The following is an 18,420-nucleotide window of genomic DNA, read 5'->3' on the forward strand; positions in this document are numbered from 1 at the left end:
AGCCTCTCCACGTCAAGGTCCTTGGTAAGACAACACAATCTGTACCAATTCTGCAATTCCTATTCCATTATGCATATTCCATTATCCACACAGTAATTGAACTTTTTATTCCAGGAGCTAAAAGTGACAATGACTGTTGTTGCCTTTAAGGCATTTTTCATTATGGATCAACAAATAGAAACCAATTAAACTTTTTGGAAGTTCTGCTGCAAATTAGTTTCTCTAATATGTGTATCAGTACTAGACTTTGTACAGAAACATGAAATAAATACATAGTAGCTTTTTTGAATGGGTCTATTACCTGGACATAGCTTTTAAAATCCTTAGTAAGAGAGGTTTACAAGGAAGTGTCCATATAAAACATTATTTAGCTGGATTGTCTTTTTCACTATACCTGCAGAGTAGAGGTTTGAAAGCACAGCACATGACTTAAAACAGGTGAAATTAATCTAATCTATGGCATGTGCACATCCAGTTAATCTGTTGCCCCTAGGACTGTCTGTCAAGCTGATGGGAAAAGGTGCATTTGGGGTGTTCTGTTTGATCTTCTTTAGCTGCCTGCTGAACCACTCCCAAGAAGTGCATTTCTCTGTCCATTGACCATAAGGGGACACACCCTGTTGGATGCTGTGACCATCTGCTCTTTTCAGCTGTTTTGGCAATAACTGTAATGTCAGAGTGATGTGAGTGTGTGGTTACCTGGTAGACCATGACCTGTAGTGTAACTCACACTTTGTAGAAGATAGTTGATAAAAACCTATTTAAACAATCTGATTTGCAGATAAATATCTGGCAGTGTTGTAAAGAAATGCTTTACAAGAAATGAGATCTTCTGCATTTATTCCACACCTTGTGCTATATATAACTATGGTAAAAGCAGCAATGCTGGCATAGGAGTCTGTTCTGTTCACCCTCTTCATCCCTGGCTGCCTGTTCTCTCTCCTGCAGTGTTTCCTTTTGTATGCCAGTGTTATGTAGCTATTCTATAACCTCAGCTGAGGAACTGCTCCTGGCAAAAAATGGATATTTTGGGGCTTGTTATTCAGTACTGATTTACACCTGTTCCTTGAGCCTGTGACTTGCACCATATCATTAAAGTTTCTTCTAGGGCAGGGATGAGCCAGACAGGAGCACATAAGAGATGGGGTTGTGCAATTGCTTTTTTTCATGCAGCAATGCCTACTTATGTTAGGTAATTTTTCCACACAGCTCTGTGGAAGAAAGAATCTGGCTACACCTCAGGTGTTAAACTGGGCTGTTGTCATCTAACTTCATTCTGCATCATTTCAGAATAAGTTGATAAAATCAGCTTGTCTGTAAAGAGGAGAAAGAGACTTTGTACTTCAGCCCCTCTGCTCGCTGGGTTGTCTGTTCCCATGTCTCTCTGGGAGGATTTTCAGCACTCAGTTGCCCTTCTCAAGTGAAATGAACCTTCCTGATTTCTCCTCTGGTGAGGTCTCCTGACATTTCATTCTTCATGAAGAAGAAAACTGGAGCCTGACGAGAATAACATTTATCTCATCAGTTACTTTTTTTTCAGCTGACTAAATATGATATATTATCTAGTTTGTTGTGTGAGAGTAATTTAAAACCATGAGCTGGGAGGTTGAGGATGGATGCTTTCCATCGATTCATTCCGATGAGTTTTGTCTGTGTGTATTACTGCAGGGAACAGAGGGATTCACCTGTCGTAACTTATCTCTCTGTAAGTTGGATATTTTAATCTGAGTCTGTCCATGCTTATATGGTCAGTGGGGAGGAGGGGAATGATGTGACTCATCCTCTGGAAATGTCTCTCTTCTTTGACCATAAAGGGAAAGTATCTACATTGTAGACAGCTGCAGTGAGGGGCTTCAACTCCAGTCTGAAATGCATGAGGGTCAGTAGAGTTGCACACAAATCACTGTGTGCACTCGGAGGTGCCCTGGGGTTTTTTATCTGGCCTTCAGAAGTTGTGGGTTTCCATAGATCTTATGTGGTATTAACCTGCTGCACACAAGCCCTCAAAGCATCTCAGATAGCATGGGATGCCTTTTTCTGGGCAGAACAGTCTGCAGATGTCTGTGTATGGTTTTCTAAACTCCCATCCCCATTGGTGCAGTGCTGTTGAAAAGGATGTAACTGAGCATCTGCGGGGTGGGAGAACCCACTTTGCATAACATAAAGGTCTTGTACCATTTGAGAAACCCTGAGTTACCATAGGTGTGTGCACAGGGCTGGCAGGAGTGACAGAGGACATAAAGGCATTGGCACTGCCCTGAAACAGCAAGGAAAATACGGTGCAGCATCCAAGGTGCCACTGGCTGCCTGTGTTCAGGTGAGTTGAGCTTCAGTCACATTTCACCAAAATGTCATCTTACCAATGACTGTCATGGGAGCTGACACCTCGTGCCTGTAGGCAGATGGCTTAGCCTGGGGAGAAGTGCCAGTCCTGTGGCTGCCAGGGAAGGCGGGTTGCACCCAGAGTGTCTGTGCAGTGCCCTGTTCTGCTGGATGCTGGAGCAGCATGAACAAGAGCTGTGACCTTTTCCCAGAGTCGCAGTGAAGTCTAAGAGAGGTACCCGTGGAACTGCAGAGAAGAACAAGGCTGCAATGGGCTGCAGATCTAACACATCAAATTTGTATCAGAGCACAGTGAGACAAGACATATGAAGGAGGAAGGAGAAACTGCTGTGTGCCTCTTCTGGAGCAGAAAGGGCAGAATGGGAGAGGGGACATATTTTTTTGCTTTTTTTGAAACTTGGAGGAAGGAGTCAGTGTCACAGCGCTGAGGTGACAGGTAGGTTAGAGAAGGCAGGATTTTCCTTGTCTCTGGATACCAGTTTTTGGATTGTCTCTGTTTTGGCCAGCTGGGGAGCCAGGTCTGTGTTTTGTGGCTCCTCCTTGCCTTGTCGCTGTCCCTGAGACCTCAGAGGAGCAGCTGCTCCCACCCTGCCCTCAGGGCTTGCTCAGCGAGCATGGGCGGCTCCAGAGGCTCCTCTTTTCCCTGGGAAGGGACGGTGAGCAAGGCAGAAGCATCCTCTAAGCCAGCTCTGGTCTCCAGGATCGAATCATAGGATCATTTGGGTGGGAAACAGCCTTTAAGATCATTGACCCAGCTTTTGATGGATCACCACCTTGTCAACCACGCTGGAGCACCAAGTGCTGTGTCCAGATGTTTCTAGAACACCTCCAGGAACTCCAGCACTTCCCTTGGGTAGTCCATTCCGATGTTTAACGACCATTTCTGTGAAAAAATTATTTCTGATATCCAACCTGAACCTTGCCTGGTGCAGCTTGAGGCTCTGTCCTCTTGTCCTGTCAAGATTGAGAGATGTGTTAAGGCCCTATGACAAAAACCAGATAAACATCAAAAAGAGTATTCAGATCTGACCTGTGAAGCCTTTACTGTGGGTCTAAACAATCCAGAGTGCCCTATTCCCCAGCCTTAACAGGACTGTGCAAAATCAGCATCACAGCATCTCTAATTAAAATTTTGTGAAGCATTAACAAAAGAAGAAATTCACTTCTGTGATGACATTCTAAATTATTAGAAAATGGAGGGACTTTTTAATTTAAAAAAATGCTATTCGTAAAATAGGGCAAATGGGTTTTAGAACTGCATAACCTTAAGGTTATATTTGGTAATTAAAGGAAAAGTCAGTTGCATTTCTTTCAAAGGTCAGAATACTCTTGTACTATTGAAAGAGGGAAATTGGTTTTCTCTTTGGTACTGCTACCAAGGTGATATTTAATTATTGCCTGTAGATTTGCCATTTTCTGTGATAAAGAGAAAAGGCTTTGCATTTCTTAAAGGCATTTCTTCTAGCCACACCTCAGCTTTTTTAGCAATTAACTTCTCCCTTCCCAGTCGTATTAAAAATCCACCCAGCCTTTAGTGCCTTCTCTTTGTATCTGCATCCAGTTTAATTCTTCTGTACAAGTTATTTGTTAGTCAAGTTTGTTCTTTTTCAAAGCTGAACAAATAACTTCCACTGTTTGACAGGCATAGCACAATTTAGGGAGGCATTTACTATAGAACTGTCTTCCTCTCTTAAAATGAAGGAGTGTATGAGTACATGGGAGTATATGAGTACGTGGGTGTGTATTCATTTATGTTTTGATCATTGCCTTTTTGCATATGTTGGCCTTTTTCTTTTTTTGGGCCTCAGAATCTGTGCATTGGAGTTGCTTTTTCCTGACCATACAGGTATGTTGTGAAGATAAATTCCTTCACTTATGGCTCCTGTGATGTGAGAGATGGGGAAAGAATTAATGCTCACTGTAGCAATAGGTTCAGGAGCCACTAAGGATTCATGCTGATTAAAAAGAAATATTAGAGTTCTTACTCTTCTTCTGGGCAAAACAGATGAGAAGAACAGCATGTGGTCATGTAATTAAAATCTACCATAATGCACACCCACAGGGTCACCAAGCAACATTAATTCTGGTATGTCTTGAATTGGGAGTTTCCAAGCGAAAGCTTGGCTTGTGCTGCTTGGGAGCAGGGGTGCTTTTGATTCCTGTACCCAAAGCTAGTGGTTGTTTAAGAGGACAGAGATGCTGGATCTCCCTTTTCTGACAGTGTTAAGAAGTGGGCTTTATAAGAAGTCACAGTAGCCCTGGTTTTCACAAAATACTGTAAAATCAAGCGTGCTCTTTGTTGGTGTGCTCTGGCTGGCAAAGGGCTCGAGTTAGCTCTGAGATCTCCATTTTGTTGAAATCCTTGCAGTAGATATAAAGCATATGAAGACAAGTTTGAGGTCACAAGTGGGGCAGTAGAAGGAGCTTTGAAGGGAAAGGAGGCATTAAATAGCATTAATACTGAGTGGGATCAAATTCTGTGCACAAGTGTGAGTCCCAGGCTTGTATCCTGCAGCCATTCCGGTGTGTACTTTCCTGTGTGAGGCCCTTGGGAAGAGGGGGGCAAGGCACATGCATGAGATTTGAGGGATTAGTAGCAAACTTCAGACTTTCACTTTGAACTTCCTGGTGGTTTTCTTAACCTGCTAGCTATACTTGATCACATTCAACTTACTTGTTCCTATAGTGAAAAAAAACCCCAAAACATTCAACCCATCCCTGTCTGTCTTTTAAGTTCTGTGTTGGATGTTAATTGTTACAGGCAAATAAGGTCTTGACCTAGCAAATGTGCACATGCTTTGCTGTATTTGCATGATTAACTCTTTTGAAGTGAAGCAAATTGAGCCTTTGATATTGTGACTTGACAGAACTCCTTGAAGTGTGTGCACTCAGGCTGACTTACAGGTGTGGGGGCTTTAGATCCACAGTGTTCACAGAGTTCAGTTAGAGGCATGGATGGGGAGAGGATAACTGCAGGATCAAGACCTGGAGGAATTACAGGCAGCAGAAGAAAAATACTTGAATATTAATTAAATCAAATTTTGTTTACTTAATACGATTGATAAAATAGGGTTTAGAGCAGTGCTTATTTTCTATCCTGACATTTTGGGCCATAGGATCCATCCAGGATTTCCAACGGGCTGTAAGTGATAACCAGGAAAGGCAAGAATTAATTTTGTTACATGCTGATACACCTTTCTCTTGTAAAATTAACAGAGGATGTCAAATTGAAAGGGTCCAGAATTGTTGCAGCAGAGCAGTGCTTTCTGACTAGAAATGGGTGAGAGTGCTCTGTGTCATGTCTGGGATTTATTTGCTTGAAAAAATACACTCTGTGGAACCTGTCTGGCACTTGTGTAAGGCCTCTGTGCTGCTGCATCCAGCTCTGGGGTCCCGAGTACAGGAAAGACATGGACCTGTTGGAGCAGATCCAGAGGAAGGGTACAGAAGTGGTCGCAGAGCTGGGACAGTGGGGACACTGAGGGAGCCTGTTCAGCCTGGAGAAGGCTCCAGGGTGACACTAGACCCCTTCCAGTACCTGAGGGGGCTGTGAGAAAGCAGGAGAGGGACTGGTTACAAGGGCATGGAATTGACAAGGGGGAATGGCCTTAAGCTGAAGAAGGAAGGTTTAGATTAGATGTAAGGAAACAGTTCTTGGCTGTGAGGGTGCTGAGCCACTAGCATAGCATTGCCCAGGGAAGCTGTGGCTGCCCCGTGCCTGGAACAAGGCCAGGTTGGATGGGGCTCTGAGCAGCCTGGTCTAGGGGCAGGTGTCCCTCCCATATTGAACAGAATGATCTTTAGGGTCCCTTCTAACCCAAACCATTTGGTGATTCTCAGCACAGCAGTCTGGGGCTGCTGGGCTCAGCCAGCCTTACCCCTGCATTTCCAGCACCAAACCCCGCCTGGCAGCAGGGCTGAGCGCGGCTGTGGAGGAGCCCGCGGCTGCCAGGGCTTGAGGCGCAGGGGCAGTGGGTGAGGAGCCGGGCTGGCAGGGGCCGGCACTGGGCTGAGGAGAGCTGGGGATGGTTCTGGCTGCAGGGCCGAGCCCTCGCTGGTGCAGCGGGGTGTTCCAGCAGAGGGCATCCCGGCACTGCGGGATGTCGGCCTGCTCGGCCTGCTCGGCCCTGCGGACAGCGCTGTCACCCTCGCTGTTCCTGTCGCCTCTGCCTTCCCGGCGTTGTTGTTCAAAGCCCACGCAGATCCACAAAGGCGCAATTAGCGAGGGTGTGCGTTTGCTTCAGGTTCAGTGGTGTAATTAGGCATAAATTGAGATTTATGAATAATTTACAGACTTTGATAGAGGAGGAATGAAAATTAAGCGGGGAAAGAAATAAGTTTGTGTATCTCAGTTCAGTGTTAGAGTATTTTTAAAAACTGTTTTGGCATAATCTTGATTGGCTGCTGTCTTGTAATGCTTGCAGAAATTAATTTGGTAGTTATTACTGAAATTAATTAGATGTTAAATGTTTTTCGCAAATCAGACTTAATTTTTTTTTTTTTCCTGGGTGAGGGTAATGATGTTTATTCTTTTGAAAGAGCACCAGTGAATTCCTGACTGCCCTCACATTGGTGCTTACATTGTATTTTTGGGAGGGGCTCAGGCATCCTACCCTGCTCAGAGTGCTACTGGGACCTAGCAAACTAAAAATGTACAGCAGTTCAGAAGCTCTAGGATTGCTTTCTCCTCCCTTTTTGGGGTGTCTTTCAAAGGGAAGATTGTGATGTTCTGGAACATCTCTTTTGCCCTCAGTTTAGTGCCTGGTTGCTGAATGGCATTTCAGATCTGGCATGTGGAACACAGTGTTACTCACACTTAACCTTTGTTGCTTTCACAAGATAAGTCTAAAATTCTTGATTTTCATTCTCCTGTCAACTCAGGTTGGGTGTGCTGTTTCAGATCTTTGTTACAAAGCTGCTTGCTTTTTGTGACTGGGCACTGAACCCACAGTGAACATTGTGCAGCTGAAATGCAAATGCTTTTCCAAATCATCTGGCTAGGTTGATAATTACTGCGAAAGGCAGGGAAGCGTGAAGCTGAGGTGGTTATTGCTCTTTGTGCCCACATCTGAATCAGTGAACTGGTTGAGGTGTGCCTGTACTGCCAGGGCCTGTTCCTGGCCTGGAGGGCAGCTCACACAGTCTGGCTGCATGCACAGCATTAAACTTCCTTACCATCTGCAGTGTGCATCAGTGCCCAAACTGGCTGCTGGGGGGTCTCTCCACTGGGCCAAATCTTAGGCTGAAGAGTTATCTGGGGGTGTGACAGGTGCCCAGAGTGTAGGAACTGTGCCAGGCATTGTCAGGTTCCAGTAGATGCTGTAAATGAGGTTTCTAGTAGGTGCTCTCAGGTTCCAGTGGCTGGGAATATGCCTGATGCTGTTTAGTTTGCTTGTACAGATGCAGCGTAGGGATTCTGCATTGATCTGTAACTCATTTCCCTTCTGTGCTTTTTGTTAGGTTGACTTTCTTTATCACTGTGTTGGTGGGAGAACACTGCATTACTCCATTCCAAGATGTGCTTGAGTCTCTCCATCTTTTATATCCATCTCAGTATGTGCAGTACTGCACATATTGCAGTGCTGATTAGGATTCACTCCTCTAAAGTTCAGCAACACATGTTACAGGAGGATGAGAGCTGGACCCTAAAAGAGTGTGTCCTATGCTAGCGCTGGTTTTTGGGTTGTTTTTCATCTCTGTATTAATTGAAACAGTTTGGTAGATTATGGATCCATGGAGGGCCTTGACAAATATATTATCTGTATAACACCACAGAGCAGGGAAGTCACCCTCATTGCATCTGTAATGTCACTTAGAAATAGTGTTTTGTTTGTGTGTGGGTTTTGTATATTGGTTTAAGGTACTGAATTCAATACTTAATGTGGCATAAAAGCCACACCTTTTCTAACCAACATTCCCATAGCTATTGCTTTCCTTGTAATATCTTGAGCCTTGTTTCTCCTCAGGCTTCCTGTCTTTGTCCACAGAAGGAATAACTCTGCTGGCATCTTCTCCCTGTATGAGAACCTTTCAGGCCATGGCCAAGTTGTTGATTTTTATTTTCTGATGGATAAACTGAATAGTCAGGGGTCAGCTGAGGTCTTTGCCCTTAGGTTTTTGTGTCATGTGCTCTTCAGGGCAGAAAACATGACAGTTTTTTAGGTCTAAGCAGCCAAAGGGCACTGAAGCCACCAGGAGTGAGGAATGAGACAGTGGTGCAAAGACATGGGCAGCTTTCTCCACCATGTACCTACCAGGCAGGGCTTTTCTTCCCTCCTGTCTTTCAGGACTGGGCATCACTTTTAGTGGACAAGGATTCCTGCTGTCAGAAAAGTATCTGCTTCAGTGACCTTCCCAGTATTTCATTAGCTGATGAGTCAGACAAATGGATTCTGGCAATGAACTTTAATTCCATTAAGCAGTGGATTTTTAATAACAGAATTAGAAGACTAGCAACAATGCTTAAGGATTCACTGGATACATAGCAGGGTTTTGCTAGGCCATGTGTAAAGCTCCTTGGTAATACATGGTTTTCCACTTCCACAGTTAATGTTTCACATCACTTCACTGCTGCTTTGCTGCTCCTGTCTCTCCTGAAAAGAAATGAACCCAAGCAACACATTTTCTTTGCAGGTTTCCAAGAAGTACAGCGAGATTGAGGAGCTCTACCAGAGACTGACAGCACGGTATCCACAGGTTTCTCTTCCACTCCTGCCTAGAAAAGTTCTCTTTGTGGGGGAATCTGACATCTCTGAACGAAGAGCTATGTTCAATGATATCATGAAATTCATCTCCAAAGATGAGGATCTAGCAACGAGTCCTGAGTTACTGGAATTTTTAGGTAACTAAAAGATGTGAGTGTCCCCTCTCCCATGAGTGTGCTTTATGGAAGTGTAAAGTTCTTGATTTGGGCAACCAAAAACTAGAGGGTGCCAGAATAAAGGCTGTCACTGAAAATATCCTCATGTGCATTTACAGTGCTGCACAGTTGTGTTTGCTAGTGCTTCTCCCTCCTCTCAGTGTTCCTCATTCAGACATGTTGATAGGTACCTCCAAAGCAAGCATTGTGCTAGCCTGTCTCTGATTTCCTGCTGTGCTTCAGAGCATGTAAGTTTAGAAGGCTAAATAGTCATACATTGTCAGTGGGGAGATGGACCCTAAAGGGACAGTGCAGGGTCTCCCTTAGTGACAACTCTTCCATGTTTTGTCTGGTTTTCGTGCAAATTATTTACTCTGAGAAAGATTTAAATGGAAGACAGGTTCTTTATTAGTTAAACACATTGTCTAGCTAGTTATTTTTATCTTTAGTTTATTTTTAATTTTTTTTTCTTAGTTTTCCTTAGCCTTATGTCCAGCTCTTGTTGTCTTGTCTAATGATTCATATAGTACCTTTCTTAGGTCCCTTGGGCATAGCAGGGACTTACTGAATGAGTGGAACATAAGAGTTCTCTGCTTTTAATTCAGCTGAGGGCTGCTGAGCATGAAACACTCCAGCCTGGTGCTGTGCAGGATTCTTAGTGGAGGGTTACTTTTAAGTAAGTGAAGTTGCAAGAAGCTAACAAGTGTAACCAGCCCATTTTGCAGAAGTGTCAGGTGTGGCCAGATTGGTTCTGTGAAATTGGGAGCTCCCTAAAGTCAAAGGGGCCAAAGCTGCTTAATGTGTGGCAAAATCCAGGTGGTAAGGTTTTTGTTTGGGCTTTTTTCCCTTGGGCAGTATTCTCTTGAAAGCAGATCCCTTGCACAGAGAATTCAGAATTCATGTTGACTGATCTTTGCATGCCGGTTAACCTAACCATGGTGCATGTCTGCAGCTGAACTAGGCTGGACTGCATTCTGTGCAAGTAATGTGAAATCAGAATGTGCCTTAGAGTAATGTCAGTCTTACCCTGATTTGGCAGATGCAGACATGAAAAGCTGGGTGAGATGACTCTCCCATGCCATGTTACTTCAATAGTCAAGATGGTACAACCATGAATTTTAGTCATCACAGTTTTCAGCAGCCTTTTTTTTTTTTAGCTGGTCTCATGATTTTAAATTGCTTCCCTGGACATTCAGAAACTCGACAACAAGGAACCATTTTCTCCTCATTCTGCTGGCCTTTGCATGTAACAAGTATGGTGAGAAGACTTGGTTTTCTTTTCCAGTTGGCTGAATTTGCTGGGCTGGATGCATCTTGCATACTGAAGGGTGTTAGAACTTCAGGCTTCATTTTTCGGTGTAAACTGAAGAGCTGCTGTAGAAACATGCTGCCCAATGCTCTAATTTTAGCCCAAGTTAATTACATTGTATCAAAAAGAGGATGTTATCTCTACTAGCTATGTGAAACTTAGCTACCTACATCTATGCAGAGTATTTACAGTGTCTCTGTAGCCAGTAGAAGAGAAATCACTTCAACGAGAAATTCACATGACTTCATTTGGATGGCATGAATCACCATGTGGAAATTCTGTTGTTTCTGTTGACTGTAGAAGGAGCATAAATAAGCAGATTTGACATGTGCTGCTGTGTCTCAGATAAAATTCATTTCCTCTATCTTTCTCTACTTAACTACTTTGAATCAGTAAACAGATCAGAAACATAATGACACATAGTGAATAAAGAGAACAGTGGGAGTGTTTTGAAATTTCACAAAAGCTGATCATGTCCTTCGTTCCTCAAACAAAACTCTCAGGAACAACTGCAAGGTATAAAAAGCCTGTAGTTGTTATCTTGTATACTCAGTTTTGCCTCCATTACTATGTTTTGCAGGAACAAAATCTTCCAGTACTGTTGACTTCAAGGGTAAAAACTTGCCTGATGACAGGGAGAAAGAAGATGAAGAAAATGAGGCCTTGGATTTTTTCAAAGAGGAGAAGACACCTGACTTAATCTCACAGCTTTTATCAGTGGAAGATGTCAAAAAATGGGAGAAAGAAGAAGGGGGAGATGAGGAAGAAGAGGAAATTTTAGACCCTCTTGGTATAATCAGGTATGGCTAAAATCCTGTAAATTAGGTATTTAGACTTCAGCCTTTCTGAATAAGGCTGTTGTATGTCATTGTCCTCACATCACTAAATTTCACAGGGGAGGACAAGCCTCTGCAGTTCATGAATGAGGTGCTTTGATAGAAGGAAGAGACTTTGTAGTGCCTTTTTAGTACATTCCTCAGGACATCAAGGTGACAGGGAGTGCCTTGGTAACAGTCCCAGCTGCAGAAGGTACTTTGCTGGGCACTGCAGGGTTCCACCACAAAGCATCAGCTCTCCAGCATCCAGTGGATGTGCCTTCTGGAGTACACAGGACACTCTGGTCACAGTGTCTGGAACTGCTTTTCAGCTCACTTGTGGCTTTTCTTTCCTTTTTCCTTTGTCTGAAGGCGTCACATGCTAAATGCCACTAAGGCATATGCAGTTACAGCTTGAGAAACAGTGATGGGGTCAAAGCTTCCTGATACTGGGATCTGGGTGTCTTTACCTGTCCAGTAATTTTCTTCACTTTAAGATGGAATTTCTCACTGAATTCCAAACTGATTTCTAACTACTAAAGTCTGGAAGCAAATAAAGTTTTTCTGTGCTGGGATCATGAGTATCAATGACTCCCTAGGGTGTCTCAGGCTTTAGATGTCCAAGTGAAGAAGGTGTAGCTGTTTTGATCTTCAGTAAGCGCTGACTGACCCAACTGGATGGTTCCAGCCCTGCAGAGTCAACAACAGCTACTGAATGTTGTCTTGGATCTAGACTGTGCTTTCCAAATGCTTCTGCATAGCAGTAGAGAGTAACTGAGTGTAGCAAGCCAGAGCCTTCTCTTGCCATTTCCCAGTGGCGTTAAATCGTTTCCAGGGGATCATTCACTCTAGGTCTAAGCTGGAGTCTCCTACACTAAGTTTGGTCAAATAAGATGAATAATACTGGAAGCACTATTTGGACTTTCCTCCTGCTATTATAACCACATGTAATCATGGATGCCCAGATGTTGTCCTTTTTACTTGAAGTATTTAATCCTTTAAATCAGAAAAGATTCACCAGAAAAAGATCACCAGAAAACATTAACTATTGCTCTTTCAACAAAATGTGCTTAATTACTCAGCATCAAAATTATTCTTTTGTTTAAGGAGAGTTGAAAAAATTAAATAACTGTTTACAATGAGAAGTTAGATAAAGCAATACTTCCCACAAAATGGTCCATAGTTTGTATTTTTACAAAAGCAGTTGTCCTTTTTTGGATAGGAAAATGATCTATTGGGTTAGCAAATGCAATGTTATATTTTCCAACTTACAACAAATAGAAGCTGTAAAGAGCTTGCTATGCCAAAACAAGCAAGAAGTTTGCTTTTCTCCTCTGCACAGCTTGACACAGCATTTTAAAATCTTGATTATTTTGGTCTTCTAATGCACTGAAGGATGACAAGATCTGGTATTTAATCCTCATTTAGTTTATTGCTTCAGTTCCTTCCAAGTACAGAATTCTTACTGAATCAAAATAACTTCATTTATATAAGAAGTATGGTCTTCACTGGGACAGAGCTGCAGCTCTGCAGCAGCAGTTATGCAGTCAGATGTTTTTCACCCTAAAACAGTGGCTGGCTATCTATACAAGAAACTTCCATATCTATTTATTATTGTTTTTTGTGATTCTCACATGTACAGTGTTGGGGCAGAAACGTGAAAGTGGAAACAAGAATTCAGAGGTGGATTTTTCATTGTCTCTGTTCTCCTGTAACTCACCCTGCTTCCATGGAAATTATTTTCAGCTCACATCAATGGAGATCAGATTGTACATCAGCACTGTATCCCAGCTCTGTGCCTTCTAGTAAGAGGTGTCTAGGTGAGAGGCCAAAGGCAGGAGATAGTGGTCAGTGGATAGGCAGTTCTCAGGGGATATTTTAGGGTGTCTTCTATGCCTGTTAAAATGTTTGGTTCTTGCTTGCTTTGAAGAGAGAGCTGAAGCCCCACAGCTTTAGTGCTTCATGTGTGCTTGAAGTTATTTTGGCATGGGAATGAATAAACAGGAGGTGAAGAAGATAGATAAATGTGTTTAGTAGTAAATTGTCCCCCAGTGCCTAGTAAATTCAGGTTAAAAAGGGGAAAAAAAATCCATACTCTTTTCCTCTCTGAAAAACCTTTGGAAAGCTGTAGAGTCAGCACTGAAACAAGCCAGTCCATTTTGTGAAGTAGGGCAGTCCAGAGTGCTTTGAGCAGCAGAGCTCCAACCTAAATTGAATCATGTGTTTGGCATGATCTTACAGGTTTTTGCTTTCTGGATGAGGATGAAACTGCTCCAGTAGCACAGGCTCCATATGCTGTCAGCATGCTTCATTTGGTAACAACTTCTCCTCCTGGGCCAGAAGGCTGTGAATTGGATTTGGCCCAGCACTGCTGCTGTGCTGCTGAACCACCCAATATCCAGTTAAATATCAGGCCTTAGGGGTAAAATGCTAAGCTAGAGCCTTTTTTTTCCTGGTTGTGTATTGCTGGTGTTCACCCAGGTGGAAGCTCATAATGGCCTTGTTCCTTTTGCCTGGAAGAGACATCCCAGTGGTGCTGATTCTCTGCCTCGCTTTCAGGGCTGTGTCTGAGTTGTTCTTTGATGTCAGGTGGGCAAACTCACTTGCCAGTTCAGCTCCTCCTCTTTTATGGATATTAATGATGATCTACAAACTTTGTGTTTCTCTGTTGTATGGTTCTTATGCCTCAAAGCTTTCTCTCTGTGTTAGCAGGGTGATTCTGGGATTCTTAACAACAGAAAGACTTGGGGTTTTGCTATCCAAACCAGGAACATGTCAAAAACAATACATATTTCTCATTAAGTTTTCATCTTTCAACATGCCTCCTCCTTTATATTTTTTTTTTTTACCCCAGAAGCCTGGTTCTTCCTAGCATAAAAGGTGCTCAATATTAACTTATATTTGTAGGATGCAGTGTTGAAATTGATTGAAATATATGTTCTTCTCTTCACCCTCTGCCTTTTTTGATAGTTTGGAGTAGTGGTATTTCAGTGTATTGTCACTAATTACTCTGCAAGTTTTCCTGAACATTTGTAGAAATCTTTTCAGCTTTGGACACAATATACAGGTCCTATAAGAAAAATCACTCCTACTGCAGAGTAAGACTATGCTTTGATATCAGCTGTGCATAAGGGAATGAATTGTAGTGTACTCACTTTTGTAGCAATGGAACACTTTTAGTTCTCTTTCAGTTTTCTTAGCACTTTAAGTATACAGTGACTTATAAGTCACTGTAAGGCTCTCACAGCATTTTTTTAGAGGTGCATCTCATGGGTTTGGAGTTTTTTTTTCACTTGTTTTCCCTTTAGCCACAATCTTATAATATTCCTTTGTTAAAGTGTTTTAATTCCCTTACAAGTAGGAAATCAGATATGTAAGTAACTCCCCATTGTAGGGACAATATTAGATATATTGACTTAGCTTTGTCACCACTCTTTGTCACTCTTCTTTAAATCCATAGAGCTGAACATTTAGAGATACATATTTTTAAATCCTTAGTAGGCTACCAAGTGCTTTGGTATCAGAGTTTTTAAAGGTGCAGTATTTTTAAAAAATGTTTTAGAGTATTTTCCTCATAAATTGCAAAATAGTATTGTGTGGCTAGTCTCAGTTGCAGGGAATTCTCCAACTGGTATGCCTTTAGAAATGAAAGAAACAAGAGCAATGGGTCTGAAAGAGGTTAATCCTCTGAAGGACAAGGCATGGAAGAGCAGCACAAGTTGGATGAGCTGAACTTGGTGGTACTGTTGAAAATTCTGCAATGGAAAAAGGTGTGATTTGCCAGTGAGTGAGGGGAGCTGTGTGCAGCAGGGATCCAGGGCAGCAGCAGTGCTCAGCCAGGGCTGACCTGGCCGTGGCTGTACAGTGACATTCTCCTGTCCTCTCAGGGAGGTTGGCTGTGTCCAGAATGCCCACTGCAAGTGCCTGCTGGCCTGTGCTGCCTCCTGGGCTGTGATTGGGATGGTTTGGGAGAAGGCAGGTTGTCCCATGCCAGGGTGTACCAGGGGCAGTTCCAACAGCTTGAACTGTTGAACTGAGCTCCTGTGCTCAGGCCCAGGCTGTGAAGGAATTACTCAAAAAACCAGTATGTCCCCTGTTCTTCTACCCACAGAGCTTTCTGCCTGCTGCTATCTTTCTCCACTCTGCCCTCAGTCTACCCTGGGGCTTGGCTTTCTGTAGACAAGTCAGGCATCCAGTTGGGTGCTTAATCCAAGCAAGATCAAGTTCACATTTCCAGGTATTCTTCTTAAAGCAATTTAAAACACATGAAGTAACTGAATTGGGTTTTGTCTTCTTCCTCTATGGGTAAAATACAGAGTTTTACTGTTTATATTTTGAAGCCAAGAGCTTTAGCATCCCTCTCCTCCCACTTTGTAGTCACAACAACTGAATTTAGTACTTGTAGTCAGTTCATTCCAAAAATCCTCAGACAGCAGCTGATTAAAATGACTGTGAAGCAGCTCCTCTGAACAAAGCAGCAGTAATTCTGCAACAGGAGTGTGGCTGCCTCGTGGGTTAAAACATGCAGCAGCCCTTTCAGTGCATGCATTTCTTCAGCTGCAATTACCTTCTGAGGTAATATTTGTTCACCACTTTGGGAGAACCCACCTTTTCCTGAGCTTTTTTTCCTGTCTTCATCAGCTCTCTGCAGCCTCTCCTCCACACAGGGTTCCTCCCTTCCGTCCTTTTTCTTCTGCCTCCCTAAATCTTTCGATGACAGCATATATTTCCCCAGGCATAGGTTTTTCTTGGCAAACTCTTCAGAGGTGAGTATTCCCTAGGCAGGAGTTCTTCTATCTCATCATGCATCCTGGAGAGTTTCTGTCTTGACTCTGTGCCTTTACTATTGTTTCAGAGGATTTCCTTATGACTTCTCCTCATCCAAATTTGTGCCTCTCCTGAGGAATACAGACACATGGGTAGGTGGAAGCTTTGCATCTGTTGTGTTTAAACACAGATAAGTCCTGACAATAGTTAGGAAAGGATGGGGCTGGTGAGGGCTAACGTTTTGGTTGTCTTCTGGCAGGGGTTTTTTAATTCTTTGTAGCTGGTTGTTGCTGGGGTCAAGCTCAAGTACCTCTAGTGCTAGAGGTTTGCTGTTGCTGGGTGTAGTTGGTAAGGAGATTATTGGTAAGGAGATTATTAAGGCACTCAATGTTTTCCTGGCTGCAGATGAAGTAGGTGATGGCTTGGAGCAGCAGATTGGCAGGGAATGAGCAGCCAGGAGCCAGCCCTGACCTTGCCAGAGCCTGCAGGCTGCAGGAGGAGGTGGGTTGGTACACAAGCCAGTAGTTGTTTCTGGGTTGCATCCTACACCTCTGTGTTTCCCAGCCCCATAGTGGCAGCCAGGCTAGAGCTTGACTCCTGAGTTGTTGATCCCAGTGCTCCCTTTCCTTTCCTCTCCCCTGTTGTGGCAGAAGAGCCTAGAATGGCCTCGGCCTTCTGTCTTTGGGGAAGAATTGAGTGGCAACATTTGATCTTGCTTTCTCTGCCAGAAACCTTGGGCAGCTGAGAGTGGCTGATGGAGAGGCAGAAATCAGCTTAAAGGGAATCCTGCATTCAGCATCTTTCCAAGTGGTTTTACTGTTGGAGTGCCCAGAGCTGTAATAGGTGAGGGTAGCGTACTTGCTCATGGATTTTCCCCTCCAAGGAAGAAAATTTCTGCAGGCTGGAGTGGTGTTGTGGCACAGCTGCTGTCTGCTGGACAGATGGTCTGGAGCAAACTTGTCAAAATGTGTTCAGCTGCTGTGCCTTCTGGTCCTTGGCTGGCAGGGTTGTATTCCTGCCACTACTCAGGCATCCTGCTCCTCAGCCACTCACAAACTCACAGCTGCCTTTTGGTGGAGCCAGGTACATGCTTGGTTCCCCTCTGAATCCAGTAGGATTTATACAAAGCATAAAAACAACTTGTCTGTGTGTCCCGGTTAGCTAAAAGAGAGTGAAAGTGTAAAAACATCAAAGAAGAGTAAAGATACAGGTTATTTTTTCTTTAACAAAATTCAGATAGTCAAAACAATGAAAGAAAAGAGAGCTTTGTTTTCCTAGCAGTGTGTGTATCTGTGCTCACAGCTGTGAGGCCTTCAGAGATTTAAACAGACAAATCTCTATTTTCTGTCAGTTGTTGAGTCACAAGCTTAGGTTGTGAGGCATGTTTGACCATCACTTTGCCAAGTGACACAAGTATTTGTCACAATTCCAATCCAGCTGCTGTCAGATTGGCAGCTCACAACATCCCAGTAAACAACCCCATTGGTCTTCTACTGACAGATGAAATTTTTCTGAAAACCAAAGATCACAGTCTGGTATGGTGTTCTGCTCCATCAAAGAGAGAAGAAAAGGGAGCAAAAATTCTGTATTACCTACCCAGTTAGAGGATAAGCCTGCTTTACTTTTCATAGATTTTCTGGTCTCAACCTTTTTTAGGGGCAACCTTGTAGCCTCTCCTTGGATTGTTTTAACTGAGTGTCTTGGGAGTAAAGCAGACTGGCAGGGATGCTATTCTTGCAGGAATTCTGTCTCTCCACTTTGTCTCCTGAACATTTTTGTTTTTTAGGTACTTTGTGAGTGGTGTTTCCTATGCAGAGAGCTTTCCTTTCTTTTCTGCCACCAATCCCATCTCCTGAGAACAGCTTCCAATGTGTTTCCTTACTGAAAATCTTGCTGTGCTCCCAAAAATGAGAGGTCGAGGGTGATTGAAAGAAAACAATGGAAAATTAAACCATGTTTAGCTGGTCTTAGAGTCATTCTGTGTTAAGTCTTCTGAGTGGCAGAAACCTGTTCTCTTGAGATAACTCTACCAAGGCTTGTGTGGCTCCAAGTGGTGGAACTGAGACCCTTTCCTAGCTGTACTTCCCAGCCACGGAAATCAAGTTGGATGTGTGAAAAACTTGACCCTCTTCTCTCATGGCTTTTCGTTGGGAGGGCAGACTGAATGGAATTATGCTCAGGAAAACTGAGATTTTTAGGTACTCCTGGACTTGTAGTTGACATATATTCCATCCATAAGCACTCCTTCAGGAGAGTGTATTGCACAGGTGGTTGCTGCTATGTCTGTCCCTGGCAATCAGAAAGAACTGTACCTTGGGATCAGAGCT

The 18,420-nt window shown here is 43.3% G+C and overlaps 1 protein-coding gene and 1 long non-coding RNA gene across 4 annotated transcripts in view; one reads left to right on the forward strand and one right to left on the reverse strand.

Annotated features, from left to right (window-relative positions):
* Nucleotides 1-18,420, forward strand: part of HS1BP3 (HCLS1 binding protein 3) — a 53,947-nt gene that overhangs the window by 6,447 nt on the left and 29,080 nt on the right. For all 3 annotated transcript variants that reach the window (XM_064411811.1, XM_064411809.1, XM_064411810.1), the window contains exons 3-4: nucleotides 8,977-9,184; nucleotides 11,092-11,311. In XM_064411811.1, the coding sequence (XP_064267881.1) occupies nucleotides 8,977-9,184; nucleotides 11,092-11,311 (428 nt within the window). The remainder of the gene's footprint in view (nucleotides 1-8,976; nucleotides 9,185-11,091; nucleotides 11,312-18,420) is intronic.
* Nucleotides 824-6,303, reverse strand: LOC135295947 (uncharacterized). Its single transcript, XR_010357985.1, has 3 exons — nucleotides 6,222-6,303; nucleotides 5,246-5,328; nucleotides 824-3,297 (listed from the first exon to the last, which is right to left on the reverse strand). It is a non-coding gene; the product is annotated as an uncharacterized LOC135295947 (long non-coding RNA).

This window comes from Passer domesticus, chromosome 3, assembly GCF_036417665.1.
Source record: "Passer domesticus isolate bPasDom1 chromosome 3, bPasDom1.hap1, whole genome shotgun sequence".
In the NCBI taxonomy this organism is placed as follows: domain Eukaryota; kingdom Metazoa; phylum Chordata; class Aves; order Passeriformes; family Passeridae; genus Passer; species Passer domesticus.